Here is a 26,708-nt window from a genome sequence, read left to right on the forward strand (position 1 = left end):
AGTTTTGTAATACATGTAGATGATATTAAGGTGAACAGCATCTTGAACATTTGCTACATTGCAACTTCACACAATATTAAGTGGTGATAATTAAAGATATGCTCTGCTTTAACACACAGGGCTGCTTAAGATAAAATCCTATGGCCTTACAGGAAAGACACATATGGATAGGGAAATGGCTGACAGGCAGGAGGCAGCAAGTGGGAATAAAGGGGGCCTTTTCTGGTTGTCTGCCAGTGACTAGTGGTGTTCCTCAGGTGTCAGTATTGGGACCGCTAAATTTCACAAAGTTTGTCCATGATTTGGATAACAGAATTGCTGGCTTTGTGGCCAAGTTTGCAGATGGTAGGTAATGGTGAGGAATTAATGCAATTGCAACGGGACTTAGACAATTTGGAAGCATGGGCAAAAAAGCAGCAGATGGAATACTGTGTTGGGAAATATATGATAATGCATTTTGGTAAAAGGAACAATAGTGCAGACTATTATCTAAATAGGGAGAATGTTCAAACATCAAAGGTGCAGAGGGACTTAGCAGTCCTCATGTAAGTTGGTTAATTTACTGGTTGAGTCTGTGGTAAAAAAAAAGGTCAATGTAATTTTGCCATTTATTTCCAGGGTAATAAAATATAAAAGCAAGGAGATAATGCCGAGTCTTTATATGATGCTAGTCAGGCCACACTTGGAGTACTGTCAACAGTTTTGGGCCCCATATCTCAGAAAGGAAGCGTTGTCATTGGAGAGAGTTCTGAGGAGGTTCATAAGGCTGATTCCAGGAATGAAGGGGTTAACATATGAGCAGCGTTTGGCAGCTTTGGACCTGTATTCACCAGAATTTAGAAGAATAAGTCAAGATCTCATTGAAACCTACTGAATGCTGAAAGGACTAGATAGGGTGGATATAGAGAGGATGATTCCTATGGTGGAGGTGTCTGGAAGTAGAGGGCATAGCCTCAAAATTGAGGGGCGACCTTTTAGAACAGAGTTAAGCAGGAATTTTCTTTAGCCAGAGGGTAGTGAATCTGTGGAATGCTCTGTCACAGACTGCAATGGAGGCCAAGTCCATGGGTATATTTAAGTTGGAAGTTGATCATTTCCCGATCGGTCGGTGCGTCAAAGGATATGGATAGAAGATAGGTGTACAGGGTTGAGTAGGATTTGGGATCAGCCATTATGGAATGGCAGAACAAACTCTATGGGCTGAGTAGTTCAATTCTGCTCCTATGGCTTATGGTCTATAGTCTTAAAACTATCCATTAGGATAAATTAGTGTAAAGTTAAACCAAGTGACATAGCAACAGCAGGGCTTCGCTTCCAGATGGGCTCAATGCCTTCTATGCTCGCTTTGACCGTTAAAACGTGGAGGAACCATCACAAACTCATACAGCCCCCAATGATCCTGAGATTTCAGTCTCTGAGGCTGATGTGCAAGCAGCCCTCAAGAGTGTGAACCACAAAAAGCACCCAGCCCAGACAGGGTACCTGGCCAAGCACAAAAGACCAGTGCCGATCAACAAGTTGGAATATTCACTAAGATCTTTAACCTCTTGCTTCAGTAGTCTGAGGTAGCTACCTGTTTCAAAAGATTCAATTATACCGGTGCCTAAGAAGAATGTGATAACCTGCCCCAATGACCATCATCTAGTAGCATTTACATCTACAGTGAAGAAGTGTTTTGAGGGTGGTGATGAAACATATCAACTCCTGCCTGAAAAGCAACTTGAATCTGTTCCAATTTGCCTACTGGAATAACAGGTACACAGCAGATGCCATCTCAACGGCTCTTCCCACTACACTGGAACATCTGGACAGCAAAGATGCATGCAACAGGATGCTCTTTATCGACTACGTCGTCCATCATCCCCTCAAAACTAATTAATAAGCTCCAAGACCTTGGCCTCAATACCTCCTTGAACAACAGAATCCTCAATTTCCTCACTTGCATACCCCAATCTCCATCAGCACAAGTGCACCACAAATCTGTGTGCTTAGCCTCCTGCTCTACTTGTTTTACACATATGATTGTGTGGCTAGGCACAGCCCCGATGCCATATTCAGTCTTGCTGACAACACCACTATCATAGCCCAAATCAAAGATAATCATGAATTGGCATATAGGAGACAGACTGAAAATATGGCTGAGTGCCATAACAACATCCTCTTAATCAATTTCAGTAAGACTATGGGGCTGATTATTGACTTTAGAAGAAGGAAACCAGAGGTCTATGAGCCAGGCCTCAGAAGTGGAGAGGATCAGTAACTTTAATTCCTCGACGTTATTGTTTTGGAGGAGCTGTCTTGGGCCTAGCATGTAAGAAAGCATAGCAGCCCTTCTACCTCCTTAGCAGTTTGCAAAGATTCAACACAAAATCTAAAACTGACAAACTTCTATAGAAGTGTAGTGGAGAGTATACTTACTAGCTGTATCACAGCCTGGTATGGAATCATCAATTCCCTTGACTGGAAAATCCTACAAACATTAGTGGATACAGCCCCATCCATCATGGGTAAAGCCCTCCCCACCACTGAGCACATCTACAGGAAATAATGCTACAGGAAAGCAGCATCCATCATCAGCAACCCCCACCATCCAGGACGTGCTCTCTTCTTGCTGCTGCCATCAGGTAGGTAGTACAGAAGCCTCAGGACTCACACCACCAGATTCAGGAATAGTTACTGCAAAAGGGGACAACTTTCTTCAATCAAGTTCACATGCCTCAACATTAAAATACCCCCACGTCATAAGGACCTACTTTCAAGGATTTTTCATCTCATGTACCAGGTATTTATTGCTTATTTATTATTTCTTTCTATTTTGTATTTGCCCAGTTAGTTGTCTTTTCCACACTAGCTGAACACAAGTTGCTGCAGTCTTTCATCGATTCTGTTATTGTTATTCACTGGATTTGTTGAGTATGTCCGCAAAATAATGAATCTCAGAGTTGCATATGGTGACATACATGTACATTGATAATAAATTTACTTTGAACTTTGGAAATAATTCACTTCCTGTTAAAAAAACATGGAAAGTAGTTTTATGTAAGGCACCAGGATTTAGTTTGAAAATTATGACATTAGGCTGAAATATGGATTTCTAGTTAGACACTGGAATCGTTTTTCAAGCTAATTAAATTCCAAAAAAATCACTCATATTCTACTGACAGGAGAAGAGGCAAAGGTAGATTACTGGTGCCTTAAAACCAGTTGCTCCAGGCAGATGGGACTCATCAGTTCATCTCAGAGAAGGAAAACTCAGATCTCAATCTTTGCTACCTTACAACTATATTAATTCATAGGGAAAGCTTGAGGAGTAAACCCCAAGGAAAATTCTGGAGCTGGAGTCTCCAAGGCAAAACCACTGAGTTCAATGCTGACTGGCAATTCCGGAGATGCCACTGGTTCCAAACTGGATCAGTCCAATTCCTTTGGATCCATCAGATGCATGGAGAGGGAGAGCCTGCTGCAAGGGCAACAGCTTGCTCTCCATATTGTACTGACCTGGTATGCATATGACAGCTAGGACACAACATCCTGACCCCTCTCTACACTAAAATGCAAACATCATTCTTGCATAATACGGCAATATGCAGAAAAAGAATTTACTGGTATTAGACTGGTCATTTTTCAGCGGGTGGTCTTCATAAAAACCTGCAAGAAAAATATACAAGTTACAATTTCTGTCCGCAATTCATTTCTGTCATTAATTAATGCTTAAAATTTATCTTTGTTGCTTTAATCTTAACATTCCTTTTTACTGCTTAAAATTGCCTTTTTTTAATTGCTCAATTCCAAACAGAAATACAAGCCTCAAAAGTAGCAAAATATAACATATAAGAAAATTCTTTAAGATTAAAAAAAATACTTTAATAATAAGAAAGTCCCAACATACCAATGCAGTTATAAGGAAAGCAAGATAGCAGCTATATTTCATTAGGAGTTTGAAGAGATTTGGTATGTCAACAAATTAACTCAAAAAACTTCTATAGATGTACCGTGGCGAGCATTCTGACAGGCTGCATCACTGTCTGGTATTGGTGGGGGGGGGGGGGGGGGCTACTGCACAGAAGCGCAAGAAGCTGCAGAGGGTTGTAAATTTAGTCAGCTCCATCTAGGGTACTAGTGTGCAAGTCCAATCCGGATAAAGTCACTCAGAGACCGTATAAGTATAAACCCCCCCCCCCCCCCCAACACAAAACAGGCTGGACCAGATTTATCTATGTGCATTACAGTATCGAGAGACAAATTACATGATAGGCATAATGGCTCACATACACAGAACAGGCTAGAGTGGTCTTATCTATGTGCACGACTGCACAAGGAGACAAGGACCTTGAAACACTGTCTAACTCCAAGAAGAAATATGGTTCAGCATGGCTTAGCACATCTGTTGATCATCAGTAATTTCTTACAGAAAAACAGGCTGCTATTGTTTATCTGACCATGTTAACCCTTTACAGCGTAAACTCTTTACTAGCGTACAGAGTACCCAGGATATCTTCAAGGAGCAGCATCTCAGAAAGGCAGTGTCCATTATAAAGAACCTCCAGCACCCAGGGAATGCCCTTTTCTCACTGTTACCATCAGGTAAGATGTACAGAAGCCTGAAGGCACACACTCAGCAATTCAGGAATAGATTCTTCCCCTCTGCCATCCGATTCCTAAATGGACATTGAACCCTTGGACACTACATCACTTTTTTAAAAATACAGTATTTCTGTTTTTTGCACAATATTTTATACAACATACATATACTGTAATTGATTTATTTTTTCTTCTTCTATATTATGTATTGCATTGAACTGCTGCTGCTATGTTAACAAATTTCACGTCACATACCAGTGATAATAAACCTGATTCTGTTTCAAATGTTGCCTTTCCTCATTATTTCAAGGTGCTAATAGGTATTCACATCCAAACGTTACTTCAGATGTTGCCCAAATTTTATCTTTGGAACAGACATTTGTTTTCCAGGATAACTTTATATTTCATTTCCAAATGGAAACTGAACATATTAACATGTACTTGCAACACACTTTTAATATGGAAAATATCTCAAAGCACTTTGAGGAGGAATTTTTTTTTTAAACAAAAGAACAAAGATTAGGAGAGATATTAAAACAAACTAAATTGACTTGTGTTAAAGAAGGAAATGTAACTAGGAAGGAAAATACAAAACACCAGAGTCTGGTGCCCAGAACTCAAAATATTTTACTATCAATGGTGGAATAATGAGAATGGAATCAAGAGGAACAGCATTGGAGGAATTGTCTGAGGTAGGAATAGGATAAGAAGAGTGTTGGATGGTTGGGTAGGTTTTACGCAAGAAGGGAAGGATCAGGAAAGGATCAAAATTTCAAACAAGAGACTGGGGATGCCGGAATCTGAAACAATTTGTTGCATGAATTCACTGGATTAAATAGCATCTGTGGGAGGAAAAGAACTCTCAAAATTTCAGGTTGAAACACTGCATCAAAATGATAAAACTACACAGAATATTGTATGAATATTTTTGATTATTATGAGCTTCAAGTCTTATGTCTAACTAAAGAAAACTGCCTCACTTAAAACTGAATATTGACCAAACAGAAATTGTAACAAAGAGCTTGACGCATACACTAAGGTGCTGATTGGTCACGGGATTGCAGATAATATTGAGAATAAAGCACATGAATGACAAAAGGAATTGAAAACAAGTATTTGGGAGACTATGGAAATAGGGGACTTGGAATTCAATAACAATCAAGCCTACGGGTAAATGATGTCTCAATGAACTGGCTAACAGAACATTAAAAGATAATTTGGCTGAACAAAGGCTACAGGGAAATTAAAGGCATTGAGAAAAGATAATCAGAAAATGGTGGTAAAGACTGCAGTAATACAAGGAGTGGAAATATGATTGGAAGGATAGTGAGTCCCAAGAGGATGAGCATGGAATCTGGGAGTTGATAAGAGATTCAATAATTTTTTTTGGGGGGGTTAAAGTCCAAAGAAAGAAGATTCTAAAGAGAAGGATCATTTGAAGGGGACCTAGAAAAGAAATCATGTCAATAATTACGTCTCCAAAAATGACGCTGATCTCATGGTCAAACCAAACTCAAGATTTCACAATTGTAATAAAGAATTTCCAGTGGTGGTTTGCTTAAGTAAATAAAAAAGGATCAAAATAAAGCCAAGTTTGGGTCATTAAAATGAAAATACATCAGAAATACAGTCAAGAAGGCATGAAGACAAGAGGCAACAAACAAAACACAAACTTGGGTCATGGTCTGCTTACTGCAAAATTTTATATTTAAGTGCAACAAAATATTTTATACAACAATATTGTTGTAAGAAAAAGATAGTTATGAAGTGAAGTAGTTGAACATACACTCAGAGGCCACATAATTAGGTACACCTGTGCACATGTCCCTTAATGCAAATATCTAATCAGCCCATCACATTGTAGCAACTCAATGCATAAAAACCATGCAGACATAGTCAAGAGGTTCAGTTGTTGTTCAGACCAAACATCAGAATGGGGAAGAAATGTGATCTAGGTGACTTTGACTGTGGAATGATTGTTGGTGCCAGATGGGGTGGTTTGAGTATCTCAGAAACTATGGATCTCCTGGGATTTTTATGTACAACAGTCTCTAGAGTTTACAGAGAATGGTGTGAACAAACAAACAAAAAAAGGTGAGCAGCACTTATGGGGCAAAAACACCTTGTTAATGAGAGAGATCAGAAGAGAATGGCCAGACTGGCTCAAGCTTACAGGACGGTGACAGTAACTCAAATAATCACACATTACAACAGTGATGTGGAGAAGAGCATCTCTGTTGAACCTTGAAGTGAATGGGCTATGGCAGCAGACGACCAAATATACACAGTGGCCAATTTACTGAGGTTTCTTCACTTAACCAAGAGTATCAAATTCAGTCCAATGCAGTTGAATATTTTCATCTCAGATATACAAAACAAAATCCAATTCCTAGTTGATTATTCCTCATAAGAACTTCTCAAGTGAACAAAAATGTATGTAGAATAAAACTGTATACTTTGACTAAAATGTGTATTTTCTTTGAAAGAAATTTTCTGCAGGTTTGTTTTAAAATTCCTTAGTTATTTACCTGACTGGACATGTACTTGAAATGACTATATCAAAGCAGTAAAATAAAGTTGCATGATGACTTAGAAAATATTCAACATCTTTTCAAATTTCCTATGAAAATTCTGCACATGCAAACACACTACTTTTTTACTTTCTGTAATACATGCACTCCTCTTGACTCTACAAAATTCACTCCAGCAATTCAGAGTGATGTTGATAATCTACAGAGTTGAGCTGAAATGGATGTCAGAGTTTCTGTTAGTCTGGCGAGGACCAGATTTTCCATTCAAATTATCAATTGCCTGGTATAATTTCGCTTTAAATAATGTTAGTTTCCAATTTGGCCCATTTCTTACCTACAAAAGGTTAAATGCTCACGGTGTCAAAATTAACCTTTGCAGTAATATTATGGAGGTCAAAGTCTTTTTTAAAAATGATTATTGCAGACTATAATAAAACAGAATAAAAGTGCAACAAAAAGAATTAATTTCTAGAGCACTGAGTTCAAAATTTTCTTGAGTAATACATGAACCAAAGAGAACATTTTTCAGATTTTACCATAACATTAAAGACTTTTCTTGATGCATTAACTATTTGGCTAGAGTATGAACAATAACAGCAACTTTACAACAGGTACATAGACAGGAGCAGAGATAACAATCAGTGGCAGAAGCAGCACACAGCAAGGAGGTTACTTGCAGGTTGGTAATGCTTGTTTAAAAGGAGAACTTTGGGGACATTCAGTAGCCCAATCAGTGGAGGGAACAGCACAGAAAGGAGTAAATAAAAGGAGTGAAGGGACAAGCATAGCAGATGGCCAGGGTAGCAATTTTTGGGATTGCTATCTGTGCCACACGTCACTGAGAGTAGAAACAGGACAATTTGACAGATAAATGCACGGCTGAGGAACGGGTGCAGGGGTCAGGGTTTCAGGTTCTTGGATCATTGGGATCTCTTCTAGGGGAGGTACGACCTCTACAAAAGGGACAGGTTGCACCTGAACCAGAGGGGAATTAACATTCTTGCAAGCAGGTTTATTAGAGCTGTTGGGGAGGGTTTAAACTAATTTGGCAGGGGATGGGAACTGGAGTGAAGGGACTCAGGATAGGACAGATGGTTTAAAAAAGAACAAAGGTAGTGTCCAGTAAGACTGTTAGGAAGGACATATAGATGATAGGACAAAATTGCAGCTAGCATAGTGAGTACCAATGCATTAGGGGTATAGAATCAAAAAGCGTAGCAAATACAGTACTCAATGTGTTACGTCTTAATGCACGGAGTACAAGCAGCAAGGTGGATGATCCTGTTGCATTTCCACAGATTGTCGGGTATGATATTGTGGCCATCACTGAATCAGGGCTCAAGGATGATTGGGAGCTGAATGTCCAAGGTAATGTGTATTGGAGGGATAGAAAGATAGGCAGAGGGGGGTGGCAAGGCTCTGCTGGTAAAGAATAGCATCAAATCATTAGAATTGGAAGATGTTGAATCTTTGTGGGTAGAGTTAAGAAACTGCAAGGTAAAAGGACTCTGACAGCAGTTATATACTGTACAGGCCTCCAAATGGTAGCTGGGATGTGGACTACAGAGTACAATAGGAAACAGAAAAGACATGTCAAAAGGGCAATGTTATAATAGTCATGGGAGATTTTAACCTACAGGTTGATCGGGAAAACCAGGTTGGTAATGGATCTCAAGAAAGTGAATTTGTTGAATGGCTTTTAAAAGCAGCTGGCTGGTGGTGTAGTGGCATCAGCGCCGGACTTTGGAGCGAAGGCTGCCAAGTTTGAATCCAGCCGGCTCCCTTGCACACTTTCTATCTGTGCTGGGTTGAGCATCGAGCTAGCAACTTGGCCTCGCAAAAATAAGAAAGCCTCCTAAATAAACCCCATCACGACGGCGTCCCAACGACTCCGGAGTTAAGGGCTTTCTTCTTCTTCTCTTCTAAAAGCAGTTTGTCTTTGAGCCTACTAGGGGATCAGCTATACCAGATTGGGTGTTCTGTAATGAATCAGAGACAATTAGAAAGCTTAAGGTAAGGGAACTCTTAGGAGGCAGTGATCACAATAATATTGAATTCAACTTGAAATTTGATAGGGAGAAAGTCTGAATCAGAATCAGGTTTATTATCACCTGCGTGACATGAAATTTGTTAACTTAGCAGCAGTTCAATGCAATACATAATCTAGAAGAGAGAAAATAATAATAAAATAAAACATAATAATAAACAAATCAATTACATACATTGAATAGATCTTTTTTAAAACATGCAAAGAAATACAGTATATTAAAAAAATGTGAGGTAGTGTCCAAAACTTCAATGCCCATTTAGGAATTGGATGGCAGAGAGTAAGATGAAGTTCCTGAATCACTGAGTACGTGCCTTCAGGCTTCTGTACCTCCTACCTGATGGTAGGAGTGAGAAAAGGGCAAGCCCTGGGTGCTGGAGGTCCTTATTAATGGACGCTGCTTTTCTGAGACACCACTCCCAAAAGATGTCCTGGTTACTTTGTAGGCTAGTGCCCAAGATGGAACTGACTAGATTTACAACTTTATTCAGTTTCTTTCGGTCCTATACGGTAGCTCCTCCATTCCAGACAGTGATGCAGCCTGTCAGAATGCTCTCCACAGTACAACTATAGAAGTTTTTGAGTGTATTTGTTTACATGCCAAATCTCTTCAAACTCCTAATAAAGTATAGCCACTGCCTTGCCTTCTTTATAACTACATCGATATGTTGGGACCAGGTTAGATCCTCAGTGATCTTGACACCCAGGAACTTAAAGCTGTTCATTCTCTCCACTTCTCTATGAGGAGTGGTATGTGTTCCTTCGTCTTACCCTTCCTGAAGTCCACAATCAGCTCTTTCGTCTTACTGACATTGAGTGCTAGGTTGTTGTTGTGGCACCATTCCACTAGTTGGCATATCTCACTCCTGTACGCTCTCATCACCACCTGATATTTTACCAACGATGGTTGTATTGTCAGCAAATTTATAGATGGTATTGAGCTATGCCTAGCCACACAGTCATGTGCATATAGAGAGTAGCGCAGTGGGCTAAGCACACACCCCCGAGGTGCCCTAGTGTTGGTCATTAGTGAGGAGGATATGTTATCACCAATCCGCACAGACTGTTAGGAAGTCGATGATCCAATTGCAGAGGAAGGTACAGAGGCCCAGGTTCTGTAACTTCTCAATCAGGATTGTGGGAATGATGGTATTAAATGCTGAGCTATAGTCGATGAACAGCATCCTGACATAGGTGTTTATGGTCTAAAACTGTGTGGAAAGCCATTGAGATTGTGTCTGCCATTGACCTATTGTGGCAATAGGCAAATTGCAATGGGTCCAGGTCTTTGCTGAGGCAGGAGTTTAGTCTAGTCATAATCAACCTCTCAACGTATTTCATCACTGTCAATGTGAGTGCAACCGGGTGATGGTTATTAAGGCAGCTCACATTATTCTTAGGCACTGGTATAGTTGTTGCCTTTTTGAAGCAAGTGGGAACTTCTACGCGTAGGAATGAGAGGTTGAAAACGTCCTTGAATACTCCCACTAGTTGGTTGGCACAGGTTTTCAGAGCCTTACCAGGTACTCCATTGGGACCTTCTGCCTTGCAAAGATTCACGCTCTTTAAAGGCAGTCTAACATCGGCCTCTGAGACAGAGATCACAGGGTTATCAGGTGCAGCAGGGATCTTCACACCTGTAGTTGTGTTCTCTCTTTCAATGCGTGCATAGAAGGCATTGAGTTCATCTGTTAGTGAAGCATCGCTGCCATTCATACTATCGGGTTTCACTTCGTAGGAAGTAATGTCTTGCAGACCTTGCCAGAGTTGCCATGCATCTGATACTACTTCCAACCTCGTTCAAAATTGTCTCTTCGCCCTTGAAATAGCCCTCTGCAAATCATACCTGATCTTCCGGTACAGGCCTTGGTTGCCAGACTTGAAAGCCACAGATCTAGCCTTCAGCAGATGACGTACCTCCCGGTTCATCCACGGCTTTTGGTTTGGGAATGTACAATAAGTCTTTGTAGGCACACACTCATCCACACAGGTTTTAATGAAGTCAGTAACAACTGCAGCATACTCATCCAGATTCAAAAATGAATCCCTGAATGCAGTCCAGTCCACTGATTCAAAGCAGTCCTGTAGGCACTCCTGTGCTTCCTTTGTCCAAACCTTCTTGGTCCTCACTGCTGGTGCTGCAATCTTCAGTCTCTGCCTATACTCAGAGAGTAAAAGGACAGCTAGGTGATCAGACTTCCCAAAGTGGTTTGAGAGTAAAGTAAAGAATGGCATCAAATCAATAGAAAGGTGTGACATAGGAATGGAAAATGCTGAATCCTTGTCGGTTGAGTTAAGAAACTGCAAGGGTAAAAGGATCCTGATGGCCTCCCAACAGTAGCTGGGATGTGGACCAGAGGTTAGAATGGGAAATAGAAAAGATGTGTCAAAAGGGCAATGTTACGATAGTCATGGGAGATTTCAACATGCAGGTCGACTGGGAAAATAGGGTTGGTTATGGACCTCAAGACAGTGAGATAGTTGAATGCCTATGAGATGGTTTTTAGAGCAATTTGTTGTTGAGTCCACTAGGGGATCGGCTATACGGGAGTGGGTTTTATGTAATGAACCGGAGGCGATTAGGGAGCTTAAGGTAAAGGAATCTAGAAGTTGATCCCAATATGATTGAGTTCCATTTGAAATTTGATAAAGAGAAAGTAAAGTCTGACAGAGCAGAATTTCAGTCAAGTAAAGCAAATTACAGTGGTATGAGAGAGAAGTTGGACAAATTAAATCGGTAGAAGATGCTGGCAGGGATGTCAGCAGAGCAGCAATGGCTACTGGGAAAAATGAGGAAGGAGCAAGATAGATGTATTCCAAAAATAAAGAAATACTCAAATGGTAAAATAGTACAACCACGGCTGACAAGGGATGTCCAAGCTAATATAAAAGCAAAAGAAAGGGCATACAAAGCACAAATTAGCAGGAAGATAGAGGATTGGGAAGCTTTTAAAAACCTACAGAAAGCAACTAAAAATATTAGAAGGGGAGATTAGGGGATTAGAGATTAATGAGAGTAGGGGAGATTCAAACAAGAGGACATGATTTGAGTTAGGGGGCAAAAGTTTAAGGGTAACACGAGGGGAAACTTCTTTACTCAGAGAGTGGTAGCTGTGTGGAATGAGCTTCCAGTAGAAGTGGTACAGGCAGGTTCGGTCTTGTCATTAAAAGTAAAACTGGATAGGTATATGGATAGGAAAGGAATGGAGGGTTATGGGCTGAGTGCAGGCCAGTGGGACTAGGTGAGTGTAAGCGTCGGCACAGACTAGAATGGCCGAGATGGCCTGTTTCCATGCTGTAATTGTTATATGGTTATAAGAGCGGCAAATAAAACACAATGTTGGAAAATGTATGGTCATGCACTTCAGTAGAAGTAATGTGCAGACAGGTACAAAATACAAAAATATGAGATGCAAATGTACTTAGGAGTCCTTGTGCAGAACACCGCAAAGGTTAATTTACAGGTTGAGTTGGTGGTAAGGAAGGCAAATGCAATGCTGCATTTATTTCAAGAAGTCTTGAATGCGATGCGATGCTAAGGCTTTACAAGATGCTGGTGAGGCCTCAGCTTGAGTATTGTGAACAGTTTGGGGCTTCTTATCTAATGAAAGATGTGCTGGTATTGGAGAGGTTCCCAAGGATGCTTCCAGGAATGAAAGGGGTTATCATACAAGGAACGTTTGATGGCTCTAGGCTTGCTGGAATTCAGAAGGATGAGAGGGGATTGCATTGAAACCTTAAGTATGTTGACAAGCCTAGCCAGAGTAGATGTGAAAAGGATGCTTCTCATGGTGTGTGTGGGTGGGGGGGGGGGGGGGGAGTCTAGGACAAGAGGACACAGCCTCAGGATAGAGAGGGATCCATTTAGAACAGAAATGCGGAGAAATTTATTTAGCCAGAGGGTGGCGAATTTGTTACAACAAGCAGGTGTGGAAGCCAAGTCGCTGGGTGTATTTAAGGCAGACATCAATAGTTCTTGATTGACCACGGCATCAAAGGTTACAGGAAGAAGGCTAAGGAATAGGCCTGAAGAAGGGGATAAGGATCAGCTATCAATGAATGGCGGAGCAGATTCATTGGGCCAAACATTCTAATTCTGCTCCTATGTCTTATGATCCAAATTCACTCATGAATGAAATGCAATAGGTTATTATGACATCTCACATTTTCAAAAACACATTTTGAGGGCTCATAAACCAAGTTAAAATAATAAGGGTACACTGAATGTATTCACAAAATCATTGTAATATCCTACAGTTTACACTCAGTGGCCACTTCTTAGGTAGCCCTACTCGTTAATACAAATATCGAATCAGCCAGCCACATGACAGCAACTCAATGCAAACACGGTCAAAAGGTTCAGCTGTTGTTCAGACCAAACATCAGATTGGGGAAGAAATATCTAACTGAATTTGACTGTGGACTGCTTATTAGTGCCATACAGAGTTGTTTGAGTATTTTAGAAGCTACTTATCTCCTGAGATTTTCATGCACAACAGTCTCTGGAGGTGCAAAAAACACCCAAAAATCCTATGAGTGGTAGCTCTGTGGGCGAAAGTGTTCTGTTAATGAGAGGTTGGAGAAGAATAAACTGACTGGTTCAAGCTGTCAAGAAGGTGACAGTAGCTTAATTAACCATGTTTTAGAACAGTGGTGTGCAGAAGAGCATTTCTGAAAATGCAACATGTTGAAACTTGAAGTGGATGGGCTACAACAGCAGAAGACCACCCCATGTTCCACTCCTGTACCTTACAAAGTAGCCACTGAGTGGATCTGCCATGTCAAAACATAACTGCATATTAAAGCACGGATGAAAGCCATGTGCCAATATTTATTCTCTAAATGAAACAGACTCCAACCTATGTAGTTAAATTATCCAGAATCATAGTGATAGACAGCACAGAAACAGGCCCTTCAACCCAACCTATCCTTTCTGAAATTCTTCATTTTTTAATAGTTTCCCATTTTACTTTTTCAAATTTTGTAGATTCTATCTGAATGCAGTGCTTTTGCATCACAGCATTGCTCCAGAAAGTGCTAATGGATATTCTGAACTGAATATAAATAAATTCAATCTTTTTTATATCAAATGCACTGTACAGAAATGAATTTTTTAATGTACACAAAAAATAAGAATCTAGCACAGACACGACTTGAAATACTTAAATTCAATAATACAAATATCTGTATCTTTCTCCTTGCATTGTTTGCTGGAGCTATCCTACCAGACAAGCAGGTACTACTACTTTAACTCTATATAGTATACTGTATAGGCTTTCATTTTTACTACAAATACTTTTAAAAGATGCATGATATATTCACTTTCAGAAAAGATGTAATTTAGCTGATTAGCCAAATTTTGTTCATTATTCTTAATCAATCATGGGAAACTAAAAACTTCTATCAATTCCAAACCTTCATTAAATTACCAACATTTAACTTCCCTTTCTTCTGATATTCTCTTCAACTATCTCTGGGCTCAAAAATACCACGCATTACACTATTTGTTATCTCATACTCAAATTTTACATTTAAGATCAGATCTTATTAGAATGAAATTTAAATCTCTATGGTGACCCACGCCAACATCACGTCCCAATACAAATTAATTAATTATGTTGCCAGGCTAATTAATCAAGCTATGGGCTATGTAAATGAGCAACAAGCACCTCCAAACAGTTTTGACCATTTTGTCATATGTTGTTGGCCAAGTAGAACAATCATGAGGCAAAATAGTCAACATCTGAGCATTGACTTAATTTCTTACCAAAGGTTCTCCCACATATTGGCCACAAATGCAGGTAGATCTTTTATATCAAAAATTATTTCTATTATCAGAAATGTAAGAAATTAAAATGTGAAAACAATTACCATCAGCTACCCCATAACAGGAGTGGTGGAAAGTTTTTCTCCATTATCATGGAACTATTTCCTCCAAAATGTTTAGTCAGCACCCAGGTAGTTAATAAACTTCAGCATAATTAAATGATATTTGAAGAACAGTTTCCCCTGTCGTCAAGTATACTTGAAGCCATTTTCTCAGTGGTATATTTTAAAGTTCATGTTCAGTGAGGCAGCTAATAGAATCACTATCTCACAGCAACTGATCCAGGTTCAATTCTGGCCCCAGGTGCTGCCTGTATAGAGTTTGTATGTTCTGCCTATGACTGCATGGGTTTCTACTGGGTACTCCTTCCTCCAAGATCCCATGGCTTGCTACATTGGAACAAGTATACATGCAGTCTTATCACATTTTACAGCAATATTTAATCTCTGCTCCGCAATGTTTAGAAGGAGACGTAACACAAAAATTTTTACTCCTCATGTATATGAAGGAAGTAATAAAGTCAATTCAATTTTGGTGCCAAACCCTTGAATCACAACTGGCATGGGCTCTCCCTATACCGTATGGAAATCTAAATTGCTTGAAAATTCATCTACGACTCTTTCAATAATTCAGCCTGAAGGTAGCTTCCAGCTAACAAATGAATAGTCAAGCATTAGCTAAATGTAATATCCACCACTTTGCACAAGTTTTAAGAGACAACAGCAGAAAAACTTACATGTGGTTAAATTGATGAGTGAAGCAGAGTGAATACCATAGTAATCATCTATGCCATCTGCTTTGTCACATAACTGAATATCATAGCTCAACAACAGCAGTCTTGCTAAAGTTCCTTTTCGTAAGCACCCCCCTTTCCATCTGGAGGTAAATGTTCAAACTTGACCACCAAATACTTACCTAAAGCACATATATATAATGTCACTACTAGTTTCTTCAAATAATGCATGTAATTTAAAAATAAAATTATTCAAAAGCAAGTGATATTTGAACCACAGTGGAGCCAAGAGCTCAGGAAATTACATTATAATCATAATTTTCATAATGTGCATATTATACACACATACATGAGATAAGATGCTTTATGTTCTGTATGTTAACAATGGTACTTGTGGAAAGTAATTAATTAATAACTTGGTAAACTAGTCTTCATTTCCACACATCAAATTTTAAGTTACAATACCAAAGACTCTTTTAATTATAGTTGACAAAAACATGCAAAAGTGCCAATTAAAGTATGACCAAGTGTCAAATACAAGAATAATTTGATTTCGATTTCAAATTATTGCATTTAACAAATCAACTATTTGTTCCAAGCAAGATTATTCTCAACAATGTAGTCTAGAAATTCAGTTGTCAATAATCTACAAATACCAATACAATCAAGTCATTTTCATGGATTTCAAGTCTGTTCTGATCTACAGAACATTAATCCAACAACATATGTATGTATCTGGTTGCAAATGCTGAGGTACTGGAATTTAAAACACAAGTCTCTCCAGAGCCTGAAGGCCTGGTTAGCATTCCTTCATTCTAACAGTAGGACTGAACCCAGTTCACAATATAAAGATTGCACAGAAAATTAGTCTAGGCAAACTCAGCTTATTTTCTGGGAATACAAAGCCATAACATAGCAAAACAAAATTTGTCACTCAGGATTACAAGCTTGTTGGAACCAAAAATGTCCACCAGTGTGGAAAAATACTCTTGCCATTAAATTACCTTTCTGGGACTATTGGGTTTTGCTACCCTGGAACTTTCTGGTGCTATTAAAAAATTTTTTACTTCTCAGCACTGACAGAAAGTCCACAATTAACGTAATTAAATTAAGCCTAAAGGAAAAGATCCGGCTGGCACTTAGTTATTTAAACATTTTAATATATAGCCATCACAAATATATAAATATAAAACTTTAAAAAACCAATGTGAATTTTAAAATTGCTCATGCTGGAAATCTGAAATAAAAACAGAAACTACTGGGCATTCTCAACATGTCTGACAACAACTGTGAAAAGAAACAATGTTTCAGGTGAAGACATTCCATTAAAATTATATCCATTTAGTATATTTTATGGCTACAAGACATTGCATTGGATCTTTCAATCATTTTAGTACTTTTGAAATCAATATTGTAAAGTTATTCCAGTTGTTTATACATCTTTAAAATAGAAAAATAACCTTAACATCAAGTGTCCAGTGGATCAAATAGAAATATTTTAAAGTCTTTACTAGGAAACCTGCAGTTCTCTCTCCTCAACCCTGGCAAGCACACCTTACATAGAATGCATTACAGTTCTCCATGATCACACGCTTGTGCAATTGCCAGGGATATCCTAGCCATCCTCAAAAATATAACTGCATTATATATTTGGATTCCCATCATCCAGGCCATGCTCTATTCTTGCTACTGCCATCAGGAAGGTGGTACAGGAGCCTCAAGCCCCACAACACCAGGTTCTTACCTCTCAACCATTAGGCTCCTGAACCTGCGGTGATTAACTACACTTACCCCAATACTGAATGATTCCACAATCTATGGACAACCTATGGATTCACTTTCAAGGACTCTACAACTCATGTTTTTAACATTTATTATGTCAGTATTTATTATTACATTTTTTTCTGATTTTTGTATTTGTGCAGTTTGTCGTCTTTGGAATTTAATTGATTCTATTATGTTTCTTTGTATTTACTGTGAATGTCCACAAAGAAAGTGAATCACGGAGTTGTATATAGTGATATGTACTTAATCACCAATATTTACTTGCAAAATACTAATTTTTTAAAAATACTCAAATACACCAATTTCCAAACATACATGTAGAAAACCTAAAAATAAAATTCCACAAAATTAGAAATTACATTTACAAATTGAATCAAGCTCCTTTCACTGGTCTCCTACTATGACAGCACCTTTATCTTTTCAGTAATCAAAGATTATGCTCATCAGGTCTTCAAAATATACTGATATCTCAACCTAGGGTAGCTTTATTATTAGAAAAGAAACAGTAAACCAGAGATTATTCATGAAATATTTTAGTACAACAGTGCTGAAATAGTAGAAATATTCCAAATATTGCAATCTATTGACAATATTAAATAATGTATTAACAAAAGATTGAGCTACAGGTATATCCATAAATTATTACCGAAATATTGAGGAAATGATATCAAATGATAATCAAATATTTTAATTTTGCACTTGTTCAATGTCACATGATTAACTACAATTTTATTTGTTATTCTGCAGCTTATCTTTAAACTGTAATACTTTGCAGTGTTGCAATGTTGATATAAATGTGTAAAAAGTGCATTTTACATATTTATATCAATAACCAAATTACACCAAAAGTAAATTAACAATTGTAACTAATCATTGAAACAATTTATACAATTCTACAAATTTCATTTACTCTTTTAAAACAAAACAATTTCTTTGGCCTCCAAAATAGTAACATTCTAAATTGCCTTACAGCTACAGCAAATTCAAAGTACCGATTTTACGTAAATTAGCTGTACAGAATCTTTTCCTTAAAAAGAATATGTCTTATCGCCTGCCTTTTAACATGAAAGAGATAAATTGAGTAATAGACAGCTGCAAGATCCAGAGGGGTTTTTTCCAACATTTGATTGATAATGCTTTGTACAAAATGGCTGCCACAGAAATGATTGATGTTGGTTTCCAAATGATGCTGCGGTCCTCCTGCTGGGAAGCCTTTTACATGGCAGTCACATTCATTAACGCAAGACAGAATTGTCCCTCATTTTGCTCCATTTTGCTTCCATGCAAATAGAAGCTGTTTTTCTCTTTCCCAATTTACATGACACCACCCAGAAACAATTATTTTGAGACCAGCATCCCAAAAATAATCACAAACCAAAATTTACCATCTAACCTGTCACCAACTCCAGTATATTCATGTAAGCGTGCAAATCAGAATCCTACGCATGAACAGGAAACCAATATACTCTTTGCTAATATAAACAGAATTAGTACCCAACAATCCTTGGTGACTAATGTCAAAATTAAGAATTAAGATCATTATCTACAAACCATATCAATGCTTTAGCTGTCTATCTTCATTGGTATGGAATCACATGATTAAGACAATCATTATAGATCATGGTGCCCATGTTGCCTTTTTAGGAAGACTTACTAAATAGTTATACTTGGTAATAGTCATTCACAGGCAATACATTTTAGAATATAACAATAATCTTTTCAAAGCGTATTTTTCTATTATCAATCATCTTAACTGTACATCAAAAACACTCAAGTTTGAAAATTTTTATTAAACTTCTTCAACTTTTGCTGCTCCAAGAGGAACAGTCTGAGTTTCTGTAAATAATTTTGATTGCTCATCCTTGAAAAATCTCCTCTGCATTTTATCCTAATCTTTAACAACTATACTAAAGAACTTGATTCAATATTTTAAGGTGCAACTGATGACTTAAAAGTTTTCAACAATTAGCTTAATTTTAAATATCCTTGTAATTACAAAAGGATTTCATGTATTTTTAAACAAGTTTAGGTGACGTTAATAGTCATACTATCAGAAAATTCACGTCAAAACTTTTTCTTTCAGAGGGAGAAAATGCTGTGGAAGCATAAAATTCTTGATGCCTTAGTGAGCAGATCAATTAGCATGCTGGAGTTACAGCAGATGCTAATAAAGCTCAATGAGAAATTGCTCACAGGCAAACCTATTCTATGCAGGGGTTTATGAACCTAAAAATCAATAGCCCTGACATCACAGAGGAATATAGGATAAGGACATGAAGTACGTGATGTGAAGTCACCTTTAAAAGAACCTGCTGCACTTAATACCAGTTGAATAACAGCACATTTTAATGGGCTACAGTAAACTTGAGCAGCTATAAATTGATAAAAGATGAACATGAATCTTTCAAAAGTGTCAATGTGAATTTAAACAAAAACTACAGGAGCTGGTGACAGAGGATACTGTCAGCTGCTCTGCCGTGGATGACAATGGCCAGAATTGCATACATGCTAGAATCATTACAACTCCATTATGTTGTGGAAACTGTTAGGAAGGGACACCAACAACAACAGGGTGCATCAATTAGCCTCAGTTTGCAGCTATCCTCTAAGAAAGACACCCTAATCCTATGCGGCAGGCTCTAGACCTTTTCTCTGACAAACTCCTACTAATTCTGTCAGAATCACCCAACATCTCATTCTCTCCACTTCCCTCCTTGTCAAAGAATAAATTGATGTATTGAAGCTAGTGGAAAGGGTACTTGTTGAAAATATGCTCTTACACTGAAAACAACCAACATAATGAGAGAAAGGGAAACTATAGAAATAACAATTAAGCATGCAGGGTCTCACACAGTCTAATCCATAACAATAAACAATATTGGTGAACAAGCAGGAAATTATTCTTGTCTCACGTGAGCAACAATATCTTGTCAAGAGATTTCTGGTTCCTTCCTCCAAAAGATCAGCAATGATACCTTTATCCTGAATGTAAAAATGATTGGTGTATAAAGCAAATTTATTTTATGTTTAAGTTGAAGGCTGTGAGAATAAAGATGCCAAAACTAGCCTGGTTTTCATGTTTATTTGCTTAAAAAGTTACAATAACCAATTGCACCTACTGAAACTGACTCCAATTCAAGTACTACACCAGTTCAAATGACAATCTCCAAGACCCAGCATCTGAAATTCTAACTTATTTAATAAAATTATCAATTCATTCTGTAGTAAACACATCCCAAAAATTCCGCAGCCACAGAAAATTACTGTACTCAGTGTGCAGTGAGGCACTAAGGGGGATAAAAACCAACTAATTTAAACAGTATGATAGATTAGTGACAAAATGTGATACAAATTAAAATTTAAAGCTCAACCTTGAATATATTTACTCAATTAAATGCAACAGGAAAAATGGGTTGAAAGGCGAGCAAAAGGAGAAGTACTGATTAGCAATAATCTAATTACATGGCAGAACATGCTGATCAGGTTTAATGGCCTACTACTATTCCTCAACAGCAAAACTAGCAGGTTATAAATAAAGTTAAATAGCTCAATAGATCAGATCAAAGCTGTGTGATAGGCAACTGGCCAACTAATAAGAAGGCTGTTCATCAAGATGCCACATCCTCACCATGGTGAAACCCAGCATGAAAGCAAGAGACAAGTTAGAAACATTTGAATAAACCCTCAAAAGTATTCATCCTCCTCCATAGTGCCCATCATGAATTGGGTTATTTCCCAATGTAAAAAAGCAATCACTTAACACTTGCAAAAGCTTGTTATATGGCCCTACAGAACAGGAACCTAAGAAATAGGCTTAGGCCATTTGTCCCGAGTTTACTTTGCTATTCAAAATGTGATTGGCTGATCTGATGTTGGTCTCAACTTCACTTTCTCAGCAGGTTCTCTATAATCCTCAATTTCCCAGCTGTAAGTCAGTCACTTGAAACTAAGTTCAGCCTCAGCAAAAATGCTGTAGCAGTTTTTTAAAAAATTAGTATACAAACAGTTGCTCAAAGACAAAAGAAACAAACACAGAATGTCCAAAAAGATGTCTTGTATCCCAAAACTAAGTCAGATGCAAAACATTGTAAAATATAATAATCATCACCAGAATTCAGTTTTATCACATACCAAGTTGTGTAATTTAAACTATGAGCTATGTACAAGCAGAAATGTTTACAAAGATCATATCTATAATGCAATGGTAACAAAAGATTTGGGATATACAAGGTAGCAATAGAGTTGTGTAGAACAAGTTACACAGATCATTAAGGATAGCTGGATAGGCTGATAATGTTGACTGTGATGGCAATCCAAACAAATCCCATCTGTCTATACATAGCCATTAATCCTCTATTCCCAGCCTGCTCATGTGTCTGTCTAAATGCCTCCTAAATATTGATATTGTATCTGCTTCTATCACCTCCCCCCAATATCAAGGCCCCTACTACTCTTAAGTAAAAAAAGTCTGCCTCACAAATTTCCTTTAAACTTAATCCCTCTCACCTTAAACCTATGGTGAAATTTAGTATTTGACATTTCCACCCCAGGAAAAATAATCCATAATTTTATATAATTTTATCAGGTCACCCTTGTCCCTAATACTCTAGATAAAGCAATCCAAGTTTTCTTAACCTTTTCTTATAATTAATACATTGTAAATCAGACATCATCCTGACAAACCTCTCCTGCACCCTCTTCAAAGCCTCCACATCCTTTAGTGTGGTGACCAGAACTGCAAAAAAATACTCCAAATGTGGCCTAACCGAAGTTTTACACAGCTTCCACTTTTATACTCAATACTCAACCAATTAAGGCAAATATTCCTTGCCACCCTATCAAGTTGTATTGCCATTTTCAGAGATCCCAAAATCTATCCATATAGCAATTATCCCAAACATCCTGCCATTTATTATACACCTTGTTTGTATAACTTGTATTTATATTTCCAAATACATTTGAAAAGGTGTCATATAAGCCAGTGCTTAAATTAAGAGCCCAATGTATTGGAGAAAGTGTTAGCATTGATTGATAGTTGTTTGTTACATAGAAAACAAAGAATTGGAATTGGAATATACAAGTTATTTTTAGAACAAAGGTGTGCAACTAATGGAGTACCCTATGGTCAAGATTTTGGCCTTCAATTATTTATTAGTTGCATTAACGACCTGGAGGACAGAACAAAAATATAACAAAATAGGTGGAAGGGCATGTTGTGATGACAAATTAATTATGCAAAGACACATAACATAGATTGAGTTAGTGAGCAAAAACCTTGCAAATAGACTTTAATATGGGGAAGTATGAAGTCATGCATTTCAGTATGAATCAAAATGCAAATGATACAAATTTAAAGACACTGCAAATAAATGAACTTCAGAAGGATCTACGTGTTCTAATACATGAAGTCACAAAAACTGAGTAGTTAAGGCAGCAAATGACATATTGGTCTTTACCTCGTAAGGTTTGACATCTAAGAATCTAGAAGTATTAATTGTACAGAACTGCTGAGGCCATATCTGGAATACACTGCAGTTTTGGTAACCTATGAGGAAAGATCTAGTATTGAAATGTGGGTTTAGACAAGCTAGTGCATTTACTACCAGGTCCACATGAACTTGGCTACCAGCTGGTGCAATCACGAAATGAAGCACTTTTGTGAAGTTGATTTTATATCAATGCTGGATACATTAATCATATTCTGTTAAATATTTATTGGGATTGTAACTTGTCAATTAAAGCATTCTTATAAAAAGGGAACAGAATTTTTTTTTAAAAAGCAAAGGGGCTTAAAATTAATAACCCTAAAAATGGGGGGGGGGGAAGGAGCCCAATGAGTATTAATGTGATACTGTCTATGAGTACAACATCCGGAGTTTACTAACACTTCGTCTTGGCTGGATGCTTCAGCAAGTGATCAACATCCAAGTTTCCAAGTTTCCAAGCTTCCTTTTAAAGGGAGGTAAAGTTGTGGCTGAACCAGGCTGGTTTTCACAAGCAATACTAGCAAAGCTCAAGAACTGCATATCAAAAAAGAACTGAAATTTTTAGGTCTAAATAAAATCATGATGTTTATATTAATTGGGTGTCCAGTGACCCTCCAGAGATGGAATTAGAAGGCAGAGGACAGAGAGCCCTGGAGATCAACACCAAGGGTCAAGAACCAAGAACTGGAATGCAATGATGTAAGAAGTCCTTTGACGTTCCAAATGGGCCCAGTCACTAAATACACCACCTCTGCACTGTTGGCTTCGGGAGCTATTCAATCATAGCCTCATTCAATTATACCAAACAATCAGGACTCATACATTCCATTCTGTCCTAGTATATTGCTGGAAGCAGACTCATACAACACACACTGAAGACTACCAACTATACAATATTAGCATCGCTCAGATTGCAGTTATACACATCCCCTTTCATTTGCAAAATATTCTCATATAATTGGATGTAGCAACAATTAAGAGGACTAAGCATGAATGCAAGAGATTCTCCAGATGCTGGAAATCCACAACAACACAAAATGTTGGAGGAACTCAGCAGGTCAGGCAGCATCTATGGAAATGAATAGATAGTAAAGCAGAGACTCGTCATCAGGCATGAATACATCACTTCTCTTGCAAAGGAAATACCACGGCCATCATGGGAAACATCATGCACCAACTTGCCATGAAGACAGCAGTCCTGTAATGTGCCTAAGATTAATGGATTAATAAAGTACTGCCCAAAAAGACAGCAGTAGCTTTATGAAGCACAAGTCTACTGTTCTCTCAGAAAAGGAGTATTCATCCTTCTCCAGTACGGCACTCTGTCAGTACCTTACTGGAAGCAAGTTTACTCTTAGTTATGCTTAGCAGGTGCAGTTTGTTAGGCTTCTATACTCAGAAGTGCTCGATACCATGCTCCAAGGCCAGCTCACTGACACAGAGGGAAAAGAATCTCTTTTGATGTTTGATGTGCTCAGTCCACTGCTGTTAACTCTGTTGACCCACGACTGTGCTGCAACACATAGCTTGAACCATATCATCAAGTTCCCTGATGACACGACCGTGGTGGGTCTCATCAGCAAAACCGACGAGTCAGCTTACAGAGAGGAGGTGCAGCGGCTAATGGACTGGTGCAGAGCCAACAACCTGTCTCTTAATGTGAACAGAACAAAAGAGATGGCTGTTGACTTCAGGAGGGCACGGAGCAACCACTCCCCACTGAACATCGACAGCTCCTCGGTAGAGGCTGTAAAGAGCACCAAATTTCTTGGTGTTCACCTGATGGAGAATCTCACCTGGTCCCTCAACACCAGCTCCATAGCAAAGCTCAGCAGCGTCTCTACTTTTTGCGAAGGCTGAGGAAAGTCCATCTTCCACCCACCATCCTCATCACATTCTACAGGGGTTGTATTGACAGCATCCTGAGTAGCTGCATCACTGCCTGGTTCAGAAATTACACCATCTCGGATCGCAAGACCCTGCAGCAGATAATGAGGTCAGCTGAGAAGATCATCAGGGTCTCTCTTCCAGCCATCACGGACATTTACACTACACGTTGCATCCTCAAAGGAAACAGCATTATGAAGGACCCCATGCACCCCTCATACAATGTCTTCTCCTTCCTGCCATCTGGGAAAAGGCTCCGAAGCATTTGGGCTCTCACAACCAGACTATGTAACAGTTTCTTCCCCCAAGCTATCAGACTCCTCAATACCCGAAGCCTGGACTGACACCTTGCCCTACTGTCCTGTTTATTATTTATTGTAATGCCTGCACTGTTTTGTGCACTTTATGCAGTCCTGTGTAGGTCTGTAGTCTAGTGTAGCTTTCTCTGTGGTTTTTTTTATATATATAATGTAGTTCTGTCTAGTTTTTTGTACTGTGTCATGTAACACCATGGTCCTGAAAAACGTTGTCTCATTTTTACCATGCACTGTACCAGCAGTTACGGTCGAAATGACAATAAAAGTGACTTGACTTGACATTTGCTTAGTGGACGCAGACAAGAATATGCTTGCAACTAATGCCATCCTGCTGCATGGAAGTCTACAACCATGGAAAGTTGTGTGTGTATTTTTCCTCTAGAGCAAAATGAAGAATCTTCTGAATTAAGTGTCAGTGACTTCCCTTAAATAGGAATATTTATAAACGTTGTCAGCTCTCAGTTTGAAAAAAGCCGGAGCAATACAAATTCAACAGCATCGCCACCTTAACATCCAATGGCAATGAAGCTCTTTTGCTGCCGAGGATGGCATTTGACAAATTTCAATGAGTATGCTTATGGAACTGCAAACATTTCATGTACTATTTCTTGTTGACATCCACGTAGATTTCCAAATAACACCCGTAATGCAGAAACAGAATTGAAATTTGCATTATAAAACCTCAATTATGAAGTTCTTAATTTTAACTACACCAAATTTGATTCTTCAGAAATAAACCACACATTTCATAATTCTTATATACTTTGTTACGGTATAGATGTAAAAGTATTAATTAGAATAATTAAATGCATTAATAGCTTAAAAATATGGTAGAATAACACACAATGTACAATTATACATAACTAAAATCTCAATTATTGGATTTCAGCAACATTTAGATTATGTTTACCTGTAATGTGGCCAGAACTGGGATCACTGAACTCTCAAATCAAGTCCTTCCATTAACAAGCTTTGAGTGGAAAATGCTGAAATGCAAAATCTGCTAACTATTGAGTCAATAGCTAAAGGATTACAGGATTCCCCCGCTATCCAAGAGTAGAACATTCCTATGAAGCCTTTCGGCTTATAAGCCAAAGTGGCATAAAGTGAAGAAGCAATTACCATTAATTTATATGGAAAAAATATTTGAGCATTCCCAGACCCAAAAAATAACCTATCAAATCATACCAAATAGTACATAAAACCTAAAGTAACACTAACATATAGTAAAAGCAGGAATGATATGATAAATACATAGCCTATATAAAATAGAAATAATGTACCGTAGATGTCGGATTATAAGCCACTACTTTTTTCCCACATTTTGAACAGCTTTGAACTCTGCGGCCTTTACTACGGTGCGGCTAATGCATGATTTTTTTTCATGCCGCCAAAAACATTTTGCCTCGTAACAGTAGACCAATAAAATTGATGAGTAGTTCACAGAGGTCCAATGAAATTGTACGATAAATCAAGCGCACTTTCACAATTAAATTATTGTAAATCAGTCATTT

General features: G+C 38.2%; 1 protein-coding gene across 2 annotated transcripts in view; it reads right to left on the minus strand.

The window, feature by feature from the left end:
* The window catches only part of LOC140731170 (nuclear receptor subfamily 6 group A member 1), a 285,699-nt gene that overhangs the window by 241,284 nt on the left and 17,707 nt on the right, over window positions 1-26,708 (minus strand). The window contains exon 2 of one of the 2 annotated variants that reach the window (XM_073052587.1): window positions 3,604-3,648. The exons of the other annotated variant lie outside the window; for it this stretch is intronic. Coding sequence (XP_072908688.1) covers window positions 3,604-3,648 — 45 coding nt within the window. The remainder of the gene's footprint in view (window positions 1-3,603; window positions 3,649-26,708) is intronic. 2 annotated transcript variants of the gene reach the window in all.

The sequence above is a fragment of the Hemitrygon akajei genome, chromosome 7 (genome assembly GCF_048418815.1).
Source record: "Hemitrygon akajei chromosome 7, sHemAka1.3, whole genome shotgun sequence".
Taxonomy (NCBI): domain Eukaryota; kingdom Metazoa; phylum Chordata; class Chondrichthyes; order Myliobatiformes; family Dasyatidae; genus Hemitrygon; species Hemitrygon akajei.